Genomic DNA, 22319 nt, shown 5'->3' on the forward strand with positions numbered 1-22319 from the left:
ATGAAAGGGTCATTGTGTAGTACAGGCCGCCCGCTGTCCAAGGACAAAACGGCCGTTTGTCCTCTCTCCTTGGTGTGGGGCTGGGGGCCTCCCCTCAGGCTGGCCGGTGGGTGGGGGTGGGGACAGGTGCACTCCAGGCTCCCTCTCTTTCCTTGTCTTCCAGCACAGTCTGCCCCTCCCCCCAGCTCCCCTACCCACCCAGGGTCACCTTGCCCTTGAGTAAGTATCCCCAGACTTGGGCCAGGCTTGCTGCTGTCTGAGAGACAGCGAGCTTTCTGGTCCTGGAGGTATCCAAGTAGATGTAAGCATGACACCAGGGATTCTGAGGAAGGGCTCTGCTGGACCAGCGAGTCCGGCGCTCTGGGCACCTAAGCAGTTAGGTGTGCAGCTGAAATGGCTGTACCAGTGCAGATACGCTGCAACCATGGCCGAGACTGGGAGTAGACAATGCTAAAGTGCAGTGGTCCCGATGTGGCCATGGCAACTATCGTAGTAAGGTTTTATATTACAGTGATGAACACCATAAGCAAAAGCAACTTGGGGGAGGAAATGGTTTATTTGGCTCACGTCTCCCAGATCAGTCTATTGGGGGAAACCAAGGGAAGACCTGTACTCAGGAACCAAAGCAGAAGCCATGGCAGAGTGCTGCTTACTGGCTTGCTCCTCGTGGCTTGCTCAGCCTTTCTTAGAGTACCTAAGAGCAGTACCTGTAGGATAGACCCTCCCTTTTCTATCCTTAATCTCAGACTTGCCTACAGGCCATTCTTATAGAAGCGGCGATTCTCAATGAAGAGTCTCTTTGCTCGGATGACCCTAGCCTGTATCAAGTTGATGTAAATATTAGCCAGTACTACAGCTACAGGTTGTGAAGCTTCCCAAGAGCTGGAGCAGGACTAGGGACAACAGCAATCTCTCAGGCAGGTACATAGTACATAGGTGGAGGAGAAGCCAGAACCCCTGACTGAGAGTCCCATCAGCTGATACTTCAGGGCTTCCATCACCTTCCAGAACCCTCGGCCATTGTGCTCCCAGAAAGTCTACCACCAAACCCAGGTGAAGCTACTACATGTGGCCAGGTCCCTGGGAAGCAGAGGACAGGTCAGAGTCCAGATTGCTTGAGAGTAGCAGGCCGTTGGGTGTAAAACTGATTTGAAATGCCCTTTTGGGGTTGCACACCTGTTATCCTAGCACTCAAGGCTGAGGCAGGAGGATCACAAGTTTAAAGCCAGCATGGATTTAAACTGAGGCCTGTCCTAGATGAAAGTCTTTAGAATGAAGAATGGATCTGCTGTCTTGTTGACTCCAGACTGGGAACACAGGTCCCAAGTTTCACGGTTTCCAGAAGTCCCTCACCTGGGAGCCTGGCATGACCAGCCTGTCTGGAGTCTCTTCCCTGACTGCTGGCATGGGGGCTAAACCAAGCCACCTCTAGCGTAGGAATGTGAGGGCGGGGCAGCCAAGGCCAGGCGTGTCTCGGGTCAGGGCATCTGGGGCTGGATTTGAACCCAGGGACTGATTGGGCAGGTAGGTTGTGTGGAGAGAGCACTAGTCAGGGCCTGATAAGTCTAGATGCTCTTTACATTGCCAGAGCTCTGAGACAGAGCGGCGTGGCTTGAGGGACCCCAGAGGCACAGCCCTCAAGATGGCCTGTCCCCCTACAACAGGAGGTCCTAGAGCTGGACAGGTTCCCTTCAGACTGTGTTACCTGTGGTGGGGGCTCCTGGCCCTGCCCGAGGTTCTGTGTTGCTTTCCCGCCATCTTTGCAGTAGAATACGCGGTGACTCCACCTGAGGGAAGTCCTCCTTTTGTGCAATGGCCCTACCTGAGAAGCAGCAGAGGTTGAATGGCCAGTGTTGCCCTCTGGCAGTTTGCAGGTCAGCCTGGACTCCTCACAGAGTAGTGCAGGGGCAGGGTGTAACGGGCAGGACTAAAGCCATCTTCTGAGGTGGGGATTCCTGTAGCGGGAAGGAGCAGGGTAGCCAAAGCTGCCTTGGGAGGGTATCAAGGAGGCAGAGGCAAAGCACTAGGCTTTATCTGTGCCAAGCTGCTGTTCAGCCTTGGGTAAAACACTGCTCTCCGTTGAGTCTCCTCTGAAAAATGGGAAGAGTGAACTCCTAGCCAGGCTGTCCACTAGGATTGAGTGGCACCTTTCCCAGGGCATTCGATCAGAGGCAATTGGCTGGGGAGGCCACTGAGGTCATGGAGAAAGCCAGAAGGTGAAGGACCGGGGAGCAGTGCCCAGGGGTCTTCTGACTCAGTTTCCCAGTTATGATGACAGCAGATGACAGGGCTGGGTCTTGTTGCTGTTTGAGGCTCACACTGTCCTGGGTGCTGTGTGGCCAGCAGGCCCCATCCTCTCTAGGTTCTGTCTCTCATCTTACGCTGGGTAAGAGCTCAGCCCTGTCCTGAGGTCTGTGAAGAGATGGCGACTCACTGACCTCTGTGTGTGGGACTTGGTGCCCAAACTTACAGCTCACAATATGCTCAGAGTGTCCCAGGAAGTGCTGGCTCAGCCATCCAGCATTTAGACTCCCAAACTGGCAGTAGGCCAGTGGGTCCTGCCAGCTCCCTCCCACCTTTTACACCCACCTGTCCATCTGTCGCTAGGTCTCAGGTTAGTGTCTTGGCCAGCCATGCCTCAGGGCACCCCATATCACATAGGCTGTATAGTCAGTGCCATGATGGACTGTCGGGGGGCTCTCAGCTCCGGTTGTGCTTCAGCCATCTCAGGAGCCCTGGCATCTCTGGATGTGGTGATTTACATCTGTACTGTGGGAAGCAAAGAGAAAAGCTAGGGCTCAGGCCAGAGAGATGCCACCTCACCCCATGTGCCGGACTGGGCACACATGGCCATGCTAGGAGCAAGAATGAAGCAGGGCTTCCTGGAGGTGGTGGCAGTGAGCTGGGTAAAGATTGGTCCATTAGGGCCAGGACCTGGCACATTATGGGGGGCCTTGTGTGCTAGGAGAGGTCCTGAGACTTCTGAAGTTGGAGGCCAGTGGCATTACAGTGACCCATATAAGAGCTCCGCAAATCCATCAGCCCCCTTGACCCCTCTGCCCATTGCTCTGTGTACCACTCTACGGCTGTGGCTTCCCCGTCTCCAGCAGGCCTCCTGCTCACCGTCCGCTTTCTCCCAGACTGCTTTCTTTCTCTCCAGGGTGGGGTCCCGGGATGCCTGGATGGAATGCCAGCTATGTGGAAGGGTGGGAAAGCCTTTAGCAGAATCTCTACTCTCTTGCCTGGGAACACCAGGAGCAGCTGAGTGGATCAGTGGCCTGGAAAGATGGGAGCCAGTGGGAGGGGAAGCCTCCAGGAGACCCAACCATGGGCAGGCTGTTCTCTCTCCTGACAGATAGGTAGACTGAGGCCCAGGTTGGTCAGAAAGGGTCAGAGACTGAGCAGAACTGGACCCTGGACCCCATAGCCACAGAGGCCCTCTTTAGGATCTAGCCTCAGGTACCCTGGTTTTCACCTCAGTCCCTTGATAGTCAAATGGGGAACTGAGACCCAGGCAGGTCAGGGAGGGGCTTTAGGATGGCTGAATTCCTAAGCAGAGCCCTAGAAGTATCTACCCTCAGCCCTTTCCAGTCCCTGGGCACCTCCAGGCCCTTCTAGGTTTTTCAGTCTGTTTTTCCTTCTGAAAGTTTAGGCTTTAAGGTCCACTGTGAGGAGCCACTGTGGGGATGAGTAGAACAGTAGGCACCACTGTGGGTGCGTGACTCTTGTGACTCTGGGTCTATGGGTGCAGGCTCTGTGTCAGGGCATGCTAAAGGGCCAGTTGGATGGTCAGGCTGGACCAACCCTCTGGTACTCCCTGCACAGCCTCACCTGGGTCCAGGTACTTCCTTCTGAGACGATGCACACCTGTAGCCCCAGAACTTTGAGGTCTAAGCGGAGGATCAGAAGTTCATTGTAGCCCTTGTCTACTTAGTGGTTTTGAGATTAGCCTGGTCTACATGAGACCCTGAAAGGGAGAGATGGGGAGGGAGGGAGGAAGAGAAACAGAGCTCAGCTCTGGAGCGGCGTGCTCTGCCCATGTTTCCGAGCTGGGGTTACCAGCAGAGGAAAAGAGGCTGAAGGAGGACCAAAGGGAGGACAGGTGGCCTGAAGGCAGTGGCCTTGTTACCTGTTGTGTTCTACTCTGACCACTTCTGTCCTAAAGACTTGCCTAATGGCCTGGTGGCCTCTATGTGGTCAGTCTTGCCTGATTCAGAGCGTAGCTAATGCTGTGTGTCAGGGGACTCTGATCTGGGGACCAGTCTACACTGGGGAGACATTCCTATCCCCACTTACCTGGCAGCAAGACCACTGAGGTTCCTCTCTAGCCCTGTCTTCCAACCCCCCCCCCAGTACCCCTCTGTGCTCCAGAGCCTGGGAAGAGCCCTTGGGCCCCTCAGTGGCTGGAAAAGCCCAGGACACACCTGCCCACCCGAGGGAGAGCTCAGCGCCACCCTCCAGGGGATTTGCTCAGTTACTTCCTGGATGAGTGGACCCAGGCCCGCCTTCCTGGCTGATCATAGATAATTAGAACATTCCTCAAATATTTTGCCGGAGGATGCCCAAGAAGGAAGAATTACAAAGCGCCCTGGGCCAGGAGCGTGGGCTGGAGTTGCTGAGCAGCTGGGCAGCTGGGCAGCTGGCCGGGCCAAGTCTTGGAGGCCCAGAGGGGAGCTAGACCAACCTTTCCCTACCTTCCAAAGTTGGGACCAGGGCAGGAAGGCATGAGGAATGGGCGTTTCAAAGCCAGGGCCATTTTCGGACTGATCCCTGGCAGGGATGGGGAATACGTGCTCTGAGCAGTCAGCAGCAGGCGAGAGGCAGAGCCTGCTGCAAATGGCCTTTGGAAAGGACTTAGGGTCACATACTGAGTCCAGGAACCCCATGGGGGCTGGAAGATGCGATGCCTATGAGGAGAGATATCCACAGTGGGAGAGTAGATGAGAAAGTGGGGTACAGCAGGAGGGAGAAGAGAGAGGCCCAGTGCTGGTGCCACGGGGTAGGTGGAATAGAGCAGAGAAGGTTGCTCAAGAGGCTGCGTCTGAGGCTGGGAGGGCCAGGCCAGGTCCTGAGATGGGGCAGGTTGAGCGTAGTGCAGACAGGGCCTGGGGCTAAGCCAGGAGCTGGAGCATGTAGGGGTGGTGGGACAGGAGGGTTAAGGGGCCTGTCCTGGGGAAGTTTCTTAATAGGCACCCGCTTCTGAGAGAGGAGTGCCCAGGTCCCTATGAGTGTCTAGGCCAGGGTGGATTCAGTTCCTGTTCTAAACTGGATTCTCTGCCAGCTTTTCCATCCCATGACTTCCATCCTGTGTGTTTGTCCCAGCCCAGCAGCCTGGGGGCAGCCTGGTCCCACGTGGAAAGGGCTCGGGCCAGAGAGAAGAGCCCTGCAGAGGTCACTGCTGTTATGGAACCATTTGCTCTTGTGCGTAGTAGAGATTTAAAGGGGATTCTGGGGTGAATAGGCCTGGCTCCATGGTCACCTTAGGACCCATCTGGGGATTTTTGAGGTGGCTGGGGGCTTCCTTTGGGTGGGAGAGACTGCTTCATCACGATCCCCTCTGCGGCTAGCAATGACACCATTCCTCTCTGGCCATTTCCATGGAAAGGGACCATGTAAATGGCGTGATTTTCATGGACCCAGCACCCAGGATGAAGAGAGGGAGCCCCATGACTTCTCTACAGCTATTGCTTGCCCCGCTACACTGAGGGTGTCCCATGTTTCACTCCGCTGGGCGTGTGAGCCGTGAGTCAGGTCTTGTGAGGGGCCCCTGGTGTGTGTCAGTGCATCTGAGATGCCTGATGGAAGGCCTTCATCTCCTCACAGACCTTCATTCGTTCACCCACTGAGGTGTAGGGCAGTGGGCTGGGCTGCATTCCCTGCTCCTTGCCTGCCTGCCTGCCTAGGAAGCCGAGCCCTCTGAGCCTCTGGGGGAAAGCAGTAATAATTGGTATCACGTTTGGTCCCCGATGTTTTCATATAGCGACATTAAGTTCAGTCTAGCACAGAGTAGGTCTTTTCTCACTCAAGCATTTTAAAACTTGGCCATCATGAAGGATAGGTTCAATCCCCCCCCCCCCAAAGCAGAGGCTCTGGAGGGCCTCTTTCCTGAAGGAAACAGGAGTGTTCTCCATACCAAGTAAGGAAAACACCACCTCAGTCCTGGGCCTAGGGAGCACTCTTTCCCCAGGCTTTAATGTGAGCTGATGCTGGAGAGAGGGTACTTGGAGGAGACCCCAGGGTGAAGCCTGGCCTGAAGAAGGGATCTGGCCCTCCCCCGCGCACAGCCACGGCTCATCTGGTGGTTGGTTGGTCTCCATACTATCTGGGGTCCCTAGTACTGTTTTCCCTTGGTTCTCAGACCGTGAGTGAGCTGACTAGATGGGAGGGAGGAAAAGCCTGAGAGTGGCTTTGGGTGGGCATGGAGCCCGCAGTGGGCACAATTCATTGCTTCCGGTTCCCACTGGAGGTGTGGGGCACTGCTTATCCCAGAGGGACTGGTGGAGCCAGGAATGCATCAGCCATGTGTGTCCAGTGAAGGACTGAGCGACCCCAATCTCAGGCCTGCAGGATACAGATGACTCCCACACACGGAATGTCAGCACACGCTAGCTGTGGTGTGGTGCGCGCGTATGTGCCAGCCCAAGGCTTCTGACATGTGTCCAGGATGTTCTCACATCCCTTTACTGAGGAGGAAACCGGAGCACGGAGAGGTTAGGGAGTGTGCCTGAGCCTTCCCATTCAGCCATGAAGAGGCATTGTTAGGGTTCCCACAGAGCTTGTCGGCACCGGAATTTGTGGCCCTAGCCACTGTATTAGAGGACCGGGCATAGGTAGCCTGTATCTACCACTGGGAAGTGGAAACAAGGTTGAGCTCTTCTGTGCCCTTCACTCCTTCCTCTAGCCCCTCGTCATGAAGACAGTCCCATCCCCTTAAGTTTCTGGAAGGTAGAAGGGTCATCTTGTTGTCCAGGGCAGTGCCCCTTGTCACAGTGCCAGATTGTCAAAGCTGGGCAACCCAAGACTCGGGTCCCCCTGGTGGCCTCTCCTGTGAGCCTGGAGGTCTCGTCTACAGCTCCTCTGAGCTGTTGCTAGGAGCCTGATACAGGCCAGAGGTGAGGAAGGTTTGTAGGCTCACAGTGTGGCCCACTGTTCCTGGCACTTGGCCCATGTCCTAAGGCTCAGGAGCAGTTTGAGGGACAAGCCCAGAACAGAAGAGTTCCACGGAAAAAGTCAACCACAGCGGCACATGACCCCTGCCAGCCAGGCTTCTAAGCTCACAGGCCACCCTGGTCTGGTCACTTGGACACCTGAGCAGGCAGCTGCTGGCTGAGAAGAGGGTTTTCCCAGGTGGGATGAGAGCCGGGGCCCACCTGCAGGGTGGCCTGTTGAGGATGCCAGGCAAGCTCTCATCCCACTGCCAATAACCTCGGCAAGGCCCCACATGCCACTAGTCTCCTGCTGGCACAGGTTACTTCGGTTTTAGAATTTTAACCATGTTTCTCATTCGTGGGCTCTGCCTGCAGCCCCCTTACCCTGTCCCAAAGACTTGGATCAGCCAGGGTCTAACCTGCACTGGGAGCCTGGGATCTGATCAGTCAGTGCCAGGGGCTAGGGTATGGAAAATTGCAAATGGATCTCTACACCATAAGCACAAATAAATGAATGAATGAATGAATGAAGGCTTTTTCAGCAAGGAGGCAGCTCAGATTGGGTTTTGAGAATGCACCCCAAATTGGCTTTGCCCAATAGGGTTGTACTCTCCTACAACCCCAAGTAAAAGGGCCAAGGTGAGATTATAGAGTGAATTCAAGGTCGGCATGGGTTACAGGGTGAGACCCTGTCCCCCTGCCCTGTAAAAAGATAGAAGAGGTTACTCAGCAGATAATGGTGCTTCACCAAACCTGACATGAGTTTGATCCTCAGGACCTGCATGGTGAAAAGAGAGAAAGGATTCTCGTGAGTTGCCCTGTGATTTCCACACATGTTCGGTGGCACATCCATACACATACAAGCACTAAATAAATAATAAAATCTTTGGGAAAAGAACGGAAGGAGGCCTGGCCACCTCCCCCACTCCCTGGTCTCTCTCTGGGCTCACCGAGTCTGTGTGGTTTCCCAATGCACAGTTCAGCCTCCACCCCTGAGCTCTGGAAGAGGAGTGCTGGCTCCGAGTGGGACTGGAGGCCTCCCAGTGCTCTCTGAGCACTCGTCCCCACCCCTGCCAAGCAGAGTCCTTGCAGGGTTGGAGTGAGGGAGACCCCACAGAGGCTAGCCTCAGGAGAGTGTTGGGTACTGTCAATGGAATTCCCACTAGCGCAAAGGAAGACAGGTTTGATGCCTTCTTCAAATTGTAATGGTACCTGGTCATTTAGGCTATGCTCCTGAGAGCCTATGATGCACACACTGGTGAGAGTGTGTGGGCACAGCAAACTGGGTTGTGGGGCTGGAATTCTCATCCTGGCAGCTCCAACACACACATTTGGTGAAAGCTGACTTCCGGCGGGTCCTGTGTATTGAGGTGTGTAGAGTCCTGGGAATTGCAGGTTGCTTTTTAAAAAACAAAAAAGTGAGAGACACAACAAATGAAATTTACTGCTCTGTCCATCTTAAAGAACAGAATGGTGACAGTTCGTGTTTTCCTAGCACCCCACGACCACCAGCCTACATAGCTCCAATCACCCGGATGGCAATTCCACACTCAGCAGTCAGACTCTGTCCCCTCCCCCTCCCCCTCCCCTGTTTTCTGTCTCTGTGGGTTTACCCATTCTAGACATTACCTTTAAATGGACTCAGGTGACATCTGAGATTCCTTGTCTGCCTTCTTTCTCATGGCATAATGTTTTTTGAACTTTTCCCATATTGGGGCATGAATGCATGCTTCATTCCTTTTTATGGCCGAATAATATTCCATGGTATGGGCATACCACATTTTGTTTTCAGCCACTCAGCCGTCGATGGAGAATTGAGTTATTTCCATCCTTTGGCTACTGTGAATAGTGTTGCTGGGAGCATGTATACAGAAGGTTTTGTTTCAACACCTGTCTTCAGTTCTTTTGGATCTATGCCAAGAAATGGAATTTCCGGGCAGCTTTGTATGTGACTTTTAACTCTCTGCCATACTGCTGCCCACAGCGACTGTGGTGCGGCGGGAGGACCCTGCTCCTCTACCTCCTCACCCGCAACTGGTGCTTTGCAGATTCTCAGTTTTGCTCACAGGGATCCTGGTGGGTGTGCAGTGTTTTGCATTCCTTGAAGGATGGGCGAGGTCACATCTACTGTATGTGCTGCTTGCTTCTCCCGTGTCTCTGCGGGAACATGTCAAATCCTTTGCAAAACAGGGTTGTTGTCTGGTTGCTGAATTCCAACCGTGGTTTCCTGTGTGCTTCTCGGGCGTCTAATCTACTTGTTCATTTCTTCAGGCATCCTATTTGAGCTGAAGAGGGCCCTTTCTCTGCAGATTGCTCTTGGGTTCCCAATTCAACTGGGATTTGTCATTGTTCTTGAGGCACCTACATACTTTTGGAGGTGGCATAAATACAGTAACATCGGGGCAAGCAGGACTGGCGTTTAGACTCTCAGAACACATGCCCACTGTTCCCTTCCTCGATGCCAGGGCTTGTGGAAGGGAGAAGTAGTTTTCCAGAGAGGAGAGACAGCATGCTAACAGAGGGATATGTGGACAGAGTCAAGGTGGACAGCGGAGGCAGAAGGGAGCGATCATGAGAGCCAGCTCCTAGGCTTATATTTTTAGACAGAATCAATGGGGAGCTATGGATGAATATTGAGCAGGAGGAGTGATGTGGTCAGATCTGGGTGGTAGAGGGAGCTGCCTGTAGGTGGGAAAGTAGGCCAGAACCACTGCAATGGTTTCTTGCTGCCCGCAGTTCACCCTGTATCCCCTTAACGTCCCCACAGCTTAGCCTGTTGATCTGGGTAGGCAGTTGAGGCTTTGAGGTCCAAGCCTATTGCAGGAATTTGGGATCAAGGATCGCCCTAGAGGTCTGGTCCCAAAGTGACTGCTTTGCCATGGCGGTGCCTGGTGGAGTTCTCATCCATCTCGTTTCCCCGGCTCGGTTTCCGAGGATTCTACAGTTACTTTGGGCTAGATTCCCCAGATTCCAGCCCGCTCCCAGCTCCACCCGCCCAGATGCCCTTCCTCAACGCCAGCCTGGGGCGTGTTCACCCCATTGTGTCACAGGAGACGCAGGGGGGCTCTTGGCCAGATTAACAGGTAGAGCAGGTGGGCGGGTCACAGAGATTGAGTGTCACCGAGGTTGCGGCACATGCTGGGGGCTCAGACCACACGGGGACTGCCCAGCTGCCTGAGGAGTACAGTGGCCTGGAAAAACACAGAGTTCTCAAAGAACAGGCAAGTGGGCAGAGAAGGGCCCCCATCTTTCCAAGGGCCCAGGGCCTAGTTGTCAACTTTGGGGACTCCTGGGCGTTCCTCTTCACCATTGCTTCCACTCTGTTTTATCATCATCATCATCATCATCATCATCATCATCATCATCATTTGGTTTTTCAAGAAAGCGCTTCTGTGAGTAGCCCGGGCTATCCCGGGAGTTGCTCCGTAGACCAGGCTGGCCTTGAACTCAACAGAGATCCACCTGCCTCTGCCTCCCGAGTGCTGGGATTAAAGGCGGCGCCAGCACTGCCCGGCTCAGACTGTTGTTTTAAAGCTGGAGATTTTTTTTTTTTTTTTTTTTAGCATTTTTTAGTCAGAGTCACCTGTCGCCCAGACTGACTTCAAACTCTAAGTAGTTGATAATGATCTTGAACTCGTGATTCTCCTGCCTCCACTTGCAGTGTGCTGAGATTACAGGCATGAGCTGCTACACGTAGTTTATGTTTTACTGTGTTTTTAGCCTCGGGCTTTGTGCAGGCCAGATCACCACTAACTGAGCCTGAGCCTTGGCCATTAACCTGAAGACTAGCTCTCTGCTTCCTCTTGATGCTCCTTCTCTGAGTACCTAGAACCAAGAAGATCAGTAAAATGGCTGAGGCAAACTTTTTTTTTATTTGTGAAATTTATTTTATTCTTTTTAATTAACTAATTTATTAAAGATTTCTGCCTCCTCCCTGCCACCGCCTCCCATTTCCCTCCTCCAATCAAGCCCCCCTCCCTCATGAGCTCGAAGAGCAATTAGGGTTCCCTGACGTGTGGGAAGTCCAAGGACCACCCACCTCCATTCAGGTCTAGTAAGGTGAGCATCCAAACTGCCTAGGCTCCCCCAAAGCCAGTACGTGCAGTAGGATCAAAAACCCATCTGAGGCAAACTTTTAGCAATTCTTCAGGAGATCAGAGGATCGCCAGATGATCCGGGAAGTCCATCCCCAGTGGTAGGTACTCAAAAGATCGAAAACTCAGACAGAAAGTGGCAGACGCATGCACCTTCACAGCCGCAGCTGAGAGGTGGAGCAGGTATCTGTCTATGGGGAATGGATCAGCCAGTGAGGGCACATTGTGCAGGTGGAATATTATTCGGCCTTTAAAAGGAACGAGGCACCGATGTGTGCTGCGGCTCGGATAAACTTTGAAAGCATTTATTTTACTGAGTGGAAGAAATCTGGCCCCAAAGACCACATGGATTGTAAGATTCCACAGACTGTCGGAGCAAGCGGCAGCCCCGTGGGAACAGAGACAGATTAGTGGCTGCCGGGGGCTGGGGGAGGAGGGGCTGGGAGTGTCTGCTCATGGGTACAGAGTTTCCTTTTGGGATGTTGAGAAAAGCTTGGAACTTGATAGAGGCGGAGGTTGTACAATACCACGTGTGTGCTAAAGGCCACGGGGCTGTACATTTTTAAATGGTTAATGTTATGTTATGTGAATTTCCCCTCATTACAAAAACAAACAACTGTGTTGATAATACTCCAAGCTCAGAGTGAACTTGGCAAGAGGCTTCCTCCTTGGGAGTTGCCAGGAGTCATTACAAAGGCAGCCATAGGCTCTGAGCCCAGCCCAGCACACAGTAGGTGCTTACCTCATGTTGGATCCTGTCTGTTCCCAGCGCAACCCACTCATGTGGAAGTCGGGGGCACTGTTTCAGGTGTGTCTGTTTGCATGCTGGGATCAGCAGGTGTTTACACCCATTCTCTGAATATGAAGCTTAGGCTCAGAGTGTCTCCTCAGGGTCACACACAAGTAGGAGCTGGATGTTCTTGGGGCTCAGAAGGAGGAGATAGGAAAGCCCAGTGGTCTGGGAGTTGAACGTGCCACTCCAAAACCACCGGGGACTGTGCCAAGGCTGTCAGATCCCAGGTGGGTCTGCTCGGGGGGATGTGTGCCTGACTCAGACTTGGGGACCATGGCTTCTGCAGGTATGAACTGGTCTGTGGTTCTAACACTTCCAGGGCCAGTGAGGTTCAGCGGAGGGAGTGTTGGGTGTCAGTGGGGGACAGCAGACTACCCGAGGGGTTCTCAACCTCCATCTTCTCTCTGCCTCCACAGAGCACTGTCGTCCGTGGTGGCCCTGGGAGCCAACATCATCTGCAACAAGATTCCTGGCCTGGCCCCACGGCAGCGTGCCATCTGCCAGAGCCGACCCGATGCCATCATTGTGATCGGGGAGGGGGCGCAGATGGGCATCAATGAATGCCAGCACCAGTTCCGATTCGGCCGCTGGAACTGCTCCGCCCTGGGCGAGAAGACTGTCTTCGGGCAAGAGCTCCGAGTAGGTAAGGGTGTCTCTGGGCCTGTGGGCTGGGGGCGAGGTCACCCACCAGCCAACCCAAGTTCAGGCCAGACAGCCCACACAGCTTGTGTGTATGGATGAGCATCCTAGCTCTGGGCTGTGGGGTGGGGGCACAGTGACCCCTGGAGACAGGAGCAGAGGCTGGGGAGTCAATGCAGTGGGTGGGGCTGTTCTGTATCTTCAAGTACCCAGGCCCCTCCTCTGCTTTCTATGGCTGCCTTGTGGAAAGCAGGGAAACTGTGTGAGGCTTTAGACAGGAGCTGAGATGCCTCCTGCTCCTTGCTGAGAGATTCCAGCAGCAGAGCCTACAGGATGCTCAGGTGTGATCGCTACGACCCTGCAGGAAGGATGCCACATGCTTGCGTGGATCTGGGTGAAACGGGTGGTCTTCTATTTGAAGACAGGGATTGTGTCAGGTGGGGTGGCTGCTGATGTTACAGCCCTTGGGGGTGCATGGTGGTGCCTGCCCCTGAAGCACTGCATGAGCAATATGGTGCCCATTTCACAGATAGGGAGAATGAAGCCCAGGAAGGACCCCACTCAGGGTTAGAAAGAGGCTTAAAAGAAGTTTCCAGAAAGTATATAGATCTTTTTCCAGCTGTGTGATCTTGGCTGTGTCTCTCGGGGCTACTCTGAGCTTCGGTTTTCTTATTTGTACTGTGAACTCTAAGCCCGTAGGCTCTTGTCTGGGTTTCAGAGTCAGTAGGTGTTCAATAAACACTGTGGACAGCGTGTGGGCAGGGACAGTGAGTGACCCTGGCTTGCCTGTAGACTATCTCTAGGTCAGATGGGAGAACAGTCCAAGGCTTGCTGACTGCCTAGCCTTCAGGCCCACAGTGTCCCCTATACCCCAGAGGACTGCAGCTGCCACAGGGCCCAGGCAGGAGCCGGCTCTACAGGGCTGCAAATGCCAGCGTAGGGCTGGGGTGGTGTAGGGGAAAACTCCCGCGGGCCCCTTTGTGGTGAGCAGCCTGTGGGTGGCACCTAGTGCAGCCAGGAGCATGGCGCCGCCCCCTCCCTGGGGCTCTGCCACCCAAGTGCAGATCACTCCCTCCAGGTGCCAGCTGGGGGGGATGGTGGGAGGGCAATAGTGGGCAGAGGTACCCGCCTTGTGTGGCTTCCCACCCACTTCCCCAGGTGCCATGTTTGGAGGCATCTGTGAGCACAGGGAAGAAACTGACGTTGTAAGGTCATCTGCTGTCACTCAGCCTGCCCAGGGCGTAGACCCAGAGTCTGGTGTCACCTCATCTGGCAATCAGGGCAAGCCTCAGAGAAGTGGGGGCTTGAACTTTGGGAACACAAGATACAGGGAGAGACACGTGACAGCCCTGAGCCTTGCCCAGTATGCCAGAGACTGCACACTGTCCTCCCAGGAGCAATGCTATCCCCCACTCAGTTGTCCCCTTACCTCAGTGTCACCTTTCAAAGAACTTCATAGCTTGTCCTCAGGAAGTGGGCCCACCGGCAGCTAGGAAGGGCACAGCTCTGTCCACGGAAGGAGGCCACCGAGGGAGTGCTGCCCCGTGTGTCCCTCCTGCTCCTTGCTCCCTCGGGACCCAGGCTGCTAATGTCGCTGTTGTTCAAGAGTTTGTATTTCCCCCGTTTGTGCCCCCTGCTCTTAAGAGGACTGTTCCTGCCGCGGGTGCTTATCCTAGGGAGAGCCTGCGCATCAAGAACTTCAGGAAGACTTCGGAGTCCTCAGCAGACTCTCTCATGCCCAGCCCATGGCTGTCTGCGTCCACACAGCTCCTTGTCCAGGTCATTAGTGACCTGTGTTGCTGACTGTTCCCTTTCCTTGGCTTGCATCTGGACTCATCAACTTGGGTTCTCCCGCCTCTAGCTCTTCCTTGCCCTGCCCTAGAAAAGGTCCTGTCCCCAGGCACACATGGATGACTGTCTTCACAGTTACCCCTGACAGCTCATTGTCACCTGATGCTCTGAGTCTCACTGGTCCACGGACACCTTGGCTCTTCTGCATGGCATCCGGCTCCTCAGATGTACTCTCCCCTAGCCCTCTACTTCTTTGTTCCTACCGGGATCTCTTCTCCGACCCTCCCCTGGAAGTTCTGAATGGCCTCTGGCCTCCACAGTCCCAGTTACTGGGTCCTTTTCTTTCTGCTCTGTAGGTAGATGTCTAGACTAGTACATCAAAGGATCTAGGTTCGATTCCCCAGCACCTCCTAAACCAAGGGGCTGCAGTAGGGTCCTGTCACCCCCATATTTGCCAGCTACTGACCCTCTTAGTCTGTATGAGATGGTTTCAAATCCATTGCCAACAACAACAAAAGCAATGTTTAATCTTTGCTGTAGCTGTCTGCTGCCCTAAGGTAAGGTTACCTTCCTATCCCAGTGCCCCTCACCTTGATTTTCTCCCACCAGAACCCCCAGTCCCATTTGACTCTCCTGTCTGCCCAAGTAGGCCAGATCCCTTCCTGTCTCATTTCTCAGCCCGAAAGGCCTCTCCCTGTGCTATACCTCTTTACAGTTCATCTCCCTCCCTCCTGGGGGGCTTTTCCACACCCTCAAGCTCGGTCAGCCTGTGCCTGTCCCTAGACCTTCCTGGCTTCCTGGAGCCCAGCCTGGGTCTTGCTGCCCTACCTTAGCCTCCTGTAGCTTCCTGCTGCACTCAAGCAGGGCAGCTCTGGCCACAGGCCGAGCTGATGGAGCAGGGGCAGGAACCGCAGGGGCTTTGCCTATATAGTCTCAGTGGCTGAAAGTCAAGATCAAAAAGCAGGCTGTACTATGAACAGGCCACTTTGAGAGGCTTGCTGGGTGCCTGGCAGGCAGCTGGGGCGCTCTCTTGGGAGCAACCTCTTAAGCAGGGCCAATTAATGATGGTCCCCAAGAGGGGCAATGGTCTGGATGGTGAGACAGCTCCCTTTAGGCCTTGCCTGTGACCTTGGGCCAGCCCTAAAACTTATATGTGGAAGAGAAACACCCTGAAGACAGCAAAGCCCCTCAGCAAAGTCCCACTCGTTCCCCAACACGTTTGCAGTGACTTGTACACCTCCATGGCCAGGATGCTCAGTGCTCCCATGCTGACCAGGACACTAGTCTTGTCTGGCACACTGATAGTGCTAGTGGCTTTGTTCTTTTGAGAAGGTCAAGACAGTCTTTAGATTTCCTGTGGCTGACATGGTATTCCATGTTTGGTACCCTCTGCTCTCTGGCCTGACTAGTACAGTTCCCACAGGGCTCCAGGGAGGATGGAGCCCTTTCTTCCATTGACTGAGAATGAACTTGGGGGTGATGTCTTTTAAGTACGGCCCAGCTGTGTGCCCTGAGACGGGAGGGGGAACAAAGGTGAGGGGTGAGAGTGTATGTGTGGGGTACCTGTATATTCCAGGGGTCCCCTTGCAAGTGTGGGAGCTTCTAACAGTCACCGTAACCAAGCCAGGACTTCCATCGAAGTCTTCCCTAGAGGAGAGCCCAGGGAAGGAGACCAAGAGAACGGAGTATGCCAAGGCCCTGAGGCCAGGAAGCAGAAAGTGTGTTTTTGAAGCACAGGTGCTTTGTAGGGGCAAGCTGGGATGGCAGTGTGGGGGACCTGAGGCTGAAGGGTGCAGAAAGACAGATGGAATGCCATGAGCCCCCCAAAGAGCTCAGAGCATCAGGAAGATTCTGAGCACACCTGAACCCCAGTTCCTCCAGAGCCTAAAGCCCCTGACCTGCTAACCTGGCCCCGACTGCGCTCTGTAGTCCCCAGCTCCCACATGCAGTGTTCCGCCCTTCATGTGCTGGTCTCAGACATGACCAGGCATAAGGGCCACCCCTAATCTGTGCTCACATGAGCAGAGCAAGGCTGACTCCTGCTGAGCTTTGTTATGGGGACAGTGTCCCTATAGCAAGGTTCCCCGCCCCCCCCCCCCCCCGCTTCCCGTCACCCATGTTACATCAGGAGAGCAGCTGAGGCCCGTGGGGAGGGTGTAGGTTGACCCCTTTTTGGTCACCTGAGAATGGAAGGTCCTTGGAGAGGGAGGGTGGCTCCTCAGCACGTGCATGTACTGGTTGCTCTTCCAGGGCATTGTACACAGGCTCCTGTGAGGCAGGGAACACTGTCCCCAGAAGGTCACTGATTGCCTGATGGATGGCTGTAGGCCTCTGCTGGCAGGTGTGCTTTCTCTGAGTGCAGAGCAGTGTAAGACACAGCAGGGCTCAGACCCCAGAAGTAAGCGTCCCTTTATCCTGCGTTCTATTAGAGTGATATTGTTTGGAAATACCGGCTAAGTGAAAGATCACCCATATTGGCCTCCCATGTTAATTATGTTTGCCTTAATGTGACCACATTGGGAAACCACAGAAGATACCCATGACACTGTTCTGAGAAGGGATGAAAGCGACTTGGCTCACCTGGCCAGGGCAAAGGCAACATTTGAACTTAGATCTGATGGTCTTTTCCCAGGGCATTATGGGTCAAGGCAATGTGAGGGACAGTGGTTGCCATTATCAGCCCCTGTGGTGGTTCAGCGTGCTGGCATTAAACACCTGCAGTATGCCAAGCCAGGGCCCTGCCTAGGGATGAGACAGGAGCTCACTCTCTTTCAGTTTGAAGATTTGTGTAGCGGTAAGAGCTCTTTAGTGGTTGACTGCTTTGCTTCTCTGATCTTTTAACTTGAACCCCAATATCTGTCTCTGGGTTTTTATTATTGGTGCTACAGTCGCAGGGCTAGAGGGACCCTAGCCTTGAGGTCTTCAGATACCTGGTCTGAGAATCTCATACTACTGTTCCATTGAACCAATACCAGGGCCAGCCAAAGCAGAGGAACAGACATTTCTTATGCGTGGGATTCTGGTTGCTGGGACTCTGGGGACAGTCAGGAGCTTGAAAGTCAGTTGCTGGCTTGGGATGTGATAGGGTCCCAGACTAGTGCTTGAACTCCACCCCTCGTTGGAAGGTAGCTCACAGATGGGAGGGCTGCTCCCAGAAGACCATTATCACTGACTGAGCTCTGCAGCCTTAAGCAGCTGGGCATGGTGGCCTGGGCCATCCCTCAGCCCCTCAGAGGCTACCTGGGACTTGTCCAGGATTGGAATTTTCACCTCGTTGGCAGGCCCTGTCAGGAGCATAGTCAGGCAAGGTCTGGGAGGAGAGATCTTTCCTGGGCCAGTGTCCTAGCTCACCCAGGTGACCTTTAAGATAACCTCATGTCCTTGGGGCCTCCATTTCCCCTACTGTGTCAGGAGGGGCTGAGGTCAAGACCCCACTTCTCCCCAGAGCATTGGGTGGCTTTTGTCAGTAACCCTAAGGGAGGGAGAAGTGGAGGTGGCTAGCACTGTCCCAAGGCAACATGGATGAGAGACCATGGCTGTCCGGGGACCTTCTGCCTTCCCTTAGAACCTCGACACAGACCCCTTATGTCTCCAGTCGTATAGCCAGGTCCTCTCCTCTGGGCCCAGTGCCCCCAAATGGGGCACTATCTACAGGGCTGCACAGCAGCTTGTGCGGGCCACCCTGGGTCGGAACAAAAGCCTGGGGCGCAGGCAAGCTTGCATGTTCGGACCTGGCAGGCCTTCCCCTGGTGCTCTGTTTATGACAACGGCAGAGAGGAGCTTAGAGTGGAGTGGAGACACTGACTCAGCCAAGCCGGGTGGGGCCGGGTGGGGTGGGAGCCAGAAGGGACCAAGGGACACAGAGAGATAGAGAAGGACAGATAGGCACATGGAAACACACACACCATCTGTGTCTAGACAAATGCATCTGTACACGCTCATAGATGCATACTTGTACAAACACACATTCACGGACTTCCACACAGGTATATACCTACATACATATGGAAGCACGCACACAAACAGTATACATCTCTGCATATATACACACACGTGCGCACACGCACACACACATATATACATATGCACACTCCTCACTTATACAGCACCTATGCAGGCCCAGGGTCAGACTGTCTCTGAGAGGGTGGGGTCTGTAGCACATAGAGTATTCCTCCGTGGTACTCAGGCCCTGGCACATGTAATACCTCTCCAGCTCTGTCAGAGGCCTCTTCAAGGGGTGTTTGCTACCACCTCATTTTACTGGGGTAGAACTAGGCAGGTGTGTGAGGATGTCAGCTTAATCTGCACCAGGCAGAGCCCCGAGATCCCCATGGGGTTAGAGGTATCGTGTGTCGGCCCACCTCACCGTTCCTGTCTCCACCCCGTCCCCTGCTATACACAGATGCCCCTAGCTTGAAACACTTGAGTGCTAGGGTGCCCGCCTGAGACCCACGTAAGCAGGGTTTACATTTAGACCCTGGTGACTGAGTCCGTGCTAGGAGTAAGGGGCCAGGCTGGGGCGTGGACAGTCATAAGGGATATACTGGGCACTGCTCTAGCTTCCAAGCTTTCTTCTTCCCAGTTCCTGTGCCCAGTAGCCACTTGGTGTAGCAATAAGGGCGGCGGGGCTGCGTCCCCAGCACCCCAGCTGCCCGCATGGCTAGCTTTACCTGAAATAACAACACACAAACTGTAATCATTTAAACACTGCTTGGCCCTTTAGCTCTAGCCCTTACAGGCTAATTCTCACATCCCGATCAACCCATCTCTAATAATCTGTGAGCACCGGTCTTACCGGGAAGATTCTAGCCTATGTCCATCCTGGGTCGGATCACGTGCGTCTGCCTGGGAGCTGGGAGCATGGCGTCTCTCTGAGGCGTCTGCTCCTGAGAGGAGAGCTGTGGAGTCTGAGCTCACTTCCTCTTCCTCCCAGCATTCTGTTCTGTTTACTCCTCCCACCTATCTTCTAACCAATGAGGGCCAAGCAGTTTCTTTTTATTTAACCAATGACCTTCCTCCATCAACTCGGGGCCCTGTTCAGACAAAGGTCCCCCTAAATGTAGGCACTATATCCATTGGCCAGTGGCGCTACCCACAGGTCCCAGGTACGTCCTTATTTCTGTGGGTCTCAGTTTTTCAATGTGTAGACGGATCCTGTTGGATCCTGATACTCCCTGATCAGTTCTACACTTAGGAGGATACTGGGGACCTGGTAGGCTGGGTGAGGGAAGGGATCACCAGTCGTGTCTCACTACCAAGGCCCACCCTCTTACATCCCTGCCCGCTGCAGCCTAGGAATTCTTCTGGAAGGTGCAGAGAGCACAACTACCTTTTGAAGGAGATTTTAAAGGGGACCCATTACACGTAAGAACACTGAGGCCTTAGAGAGAGGGGTCCAGCCAGGGTCTCAGCACAGATCCAGTACTTCCTGGGGCTGGCTTTGATGGTGAGGGGTGGGCACGGTAGGGCTGTCTTCTTGACACTAAGTCTGTGTGCCAGTTGTCCCTTCTCCCTTCCTGTTCTCAGACCCCTTAAACTAGCTAAAGCTTCCTTTGATTCCCCTAGGCTTGATCCCACCCTTCATGATGTCCTCCAATACTACGTCTGAGGCCTTCAGGAATCTTCTGTCCCCTCCCTCACTTCCCTCTGATCCCATTGGCTCACCCATAGGCACCCTTGCACCTGCCTCTCCTTGATGTCCCCAAACCTCAACAGTTGGCCAGAGGGTTCCCTTCAGTTCAGATCAGAGCCACACCCCAAAGGATGTCCTGTCTCTCGGAAGAAAGCCCTAACCCTTCCTGATTCTCTCCCAGAAGCAATGATGCAGGGCCCCTAAGGACCATCCCTAATTTCTTGGGATAAACAGTGAGTTGTTAATACCTTCCTCCTCCAGACTTCGGTCCTCCTGCCTGAGGCACTGGTCCCTGTGTCTTGACTACGGTTTAGGGCTCACCTTCAGTACATTTCCTGCCTGGCTTTCCTAGTCCCTCCACTGCCCTCCAGCTGACCCCTGCACAGTCTGACGGCTGCCCTCTGCCTCAGCAGCTAGGAGCCTTGTCTAACCTGTCTGCCCTGGGTCAGCATATTCTGCCACCGTCACGTGCTATGCTTGGCCTTCTAAAAAGCTTTGCCAGATGGGGTGGACATGTAGATGTCTCCCCCGGGATCTGGACGCTCTGGCCAGGAACAGAGCTACATTTGGCGGTGTGGGACACATAGGCTCTGACATAGTATATGATCAGGAGGGGATGAGATGTGGGGTTGACACAGGTGTACAGGGTTCCAGTCTGAGGCAGGAGGCAGAGGATTCAGGTTTTCCAGTTTGGCACTTAGGCCTCAGGGGCATCAAGAGCTCAGGGTTCCCAGATCAGACTCCAGCTCATCCGCTGTGTGCCCTGAGGCTAGTCACCAGTTCTTCTTTGCCCCACGTCTTAGCAGAGCTGAGCACCTACTGAGGCTGAAAGAGCCCTTCAGACCATCAAATGCTACACTTCTGTAATGGGCTGCAGCCATACGGCTCCCGGGTGGTACTGCAGGTCTGGAGGCTCTGCAGTGCCACCAGTATAGATCTGAGACATTTTCTCAGCCGCAGAAGAAACTGTGCGCCTTGAGTTAACTTTTCCCCAGTTCACTTCCTCTCTGTGAAGTGGCCAGCTGTGCACATCCCTGGAAATGGGCTCCTGCAGTGTGAGACCTGTGTGTCTGGCTTTGTTCACTTCATTTTTTCAAGGCCCAAGATTTGTTTTAGCGTTACTTCTCTTTGAAGACTAAGTAATAGTCTGTTATATGAATGGACTGCATTTTCTTCTTTTTTAAAAAAAATGTGTGTGTGTGTGTGTGTGTGTGTGTGTGAGAGAGAGAGAGAGAGAGAGAGAGAGAGAGAGAGAGAGAGAGAGAGAGATATGCCCTGGCGCTGGAGTTACAGGCAGTTGTCCCACCCCACATGGATGCTGGGAACTGAACTTGGATCCTCTGCAAGAGCAGTAGGGCTCTCAACCTCTGAGCCATCTCTCTAGCCCCAGTAGCCTGCATTTTCTTTACCCATCTTTGATGCATACTTGGGCCTTTTCCACTGTGAGCTGCTGTGAATGTTTGTGTGTGGGGTTCTGTGGGTGTGTGACTTCATTTCTTAGCATTTACCCGAGCTGTGCAGCCGCTGCATCAGGTAACTCAACCGTTACATTTCCAAAGACATGCCAGGCTTTTCCATGGTGGCTTCCTCTTTCCCATCCCCAGTGGAGTGTCCAAGGCCATGAGGCGTCAGGCCCTCACCACCATGTGAGATTAGCGGTCTTTGGTTTCAGTTGTCCTGGTAGGTATGGGCTGCATCTCACTGTGATTCAGATTTGCTAAGGACACTGGGCACTAAGAATCTCTTCGTGTGTTTATTGCTCATTTTCATACTCCTTTTGAGAAATGTCTCTTCAGAATCTTTGCACACACATTCCCTTCTCTGCTGCCTTTTTTTCCCTTTCAGTCCTGGGAATGAAACCTGGGGGCTTTCATGCTAGGCAAGCAAGCGCTCTCCAGTGGGCCATGCCCATCTGCCCTCCTTTGCCCATTTTTAATTGGTTGATTGCTTTTTTATTAGTGACCTGAAGACAACTTTTCTAATGAGGAGGGAGCAGGGTTGGTAGGTAAAGGCGAGTGGGACTTCCTTGGCCCCGAGTGCAGGTCCCACACTCCCAGCTCCTTTGTGTGCACTCCCAGGCACTGAGTTCAAACAAAAGCTCACGTATGTGCAAATACATGGACATGTGATGCACACACACCACATGCAGTTGCTCAAGCATGTGCATACCACAAAGACCCTGTGTGTGTAACGTATGTGGGTACAAAGGCTAGCCTATCTGG

General features: G+C 53.8%; 1 protein-coding gene across 2 annotated transcripts in view; it reads left to right on the forward strand.

The window, feature by feature from the left end:
* Wnt7b (Wnt family member 7B) overlaps positions 1-22319 on the forward strand; it is a 44681-nt gene that overhangs the window by 8952 nt on the left and 13410 nt on the right. For both annotated transcript variants that reach the window (XM_041672259.1, XM_041672258.1), the window contains exon 2: positions 12452-12678. In XM_041672259.1, the coding sequence (XP_041528193.1) occupies positions 12452-12678 (227 nt within the window). The remainder of the gene's footprint in view (positions 1-12451; positions 12679-22319) is intronic.

This window comes from Microtus oregoni, unplaced genomic scaffold (genome assembly GCF_018167655.1).
Source record: "Microtus oregoni isolate MIOR12 unplaced genomic scaffold, Mior012 000022F_ref0000154, whole genome shotgun sequence".
NCBI classification, from domain to species: domain Eukaryota; kingdom Metazoa; phylum Chordata; class Mammalia; order Rodentia; family Cricetidae; genus Microtus; species Microtus oregoni.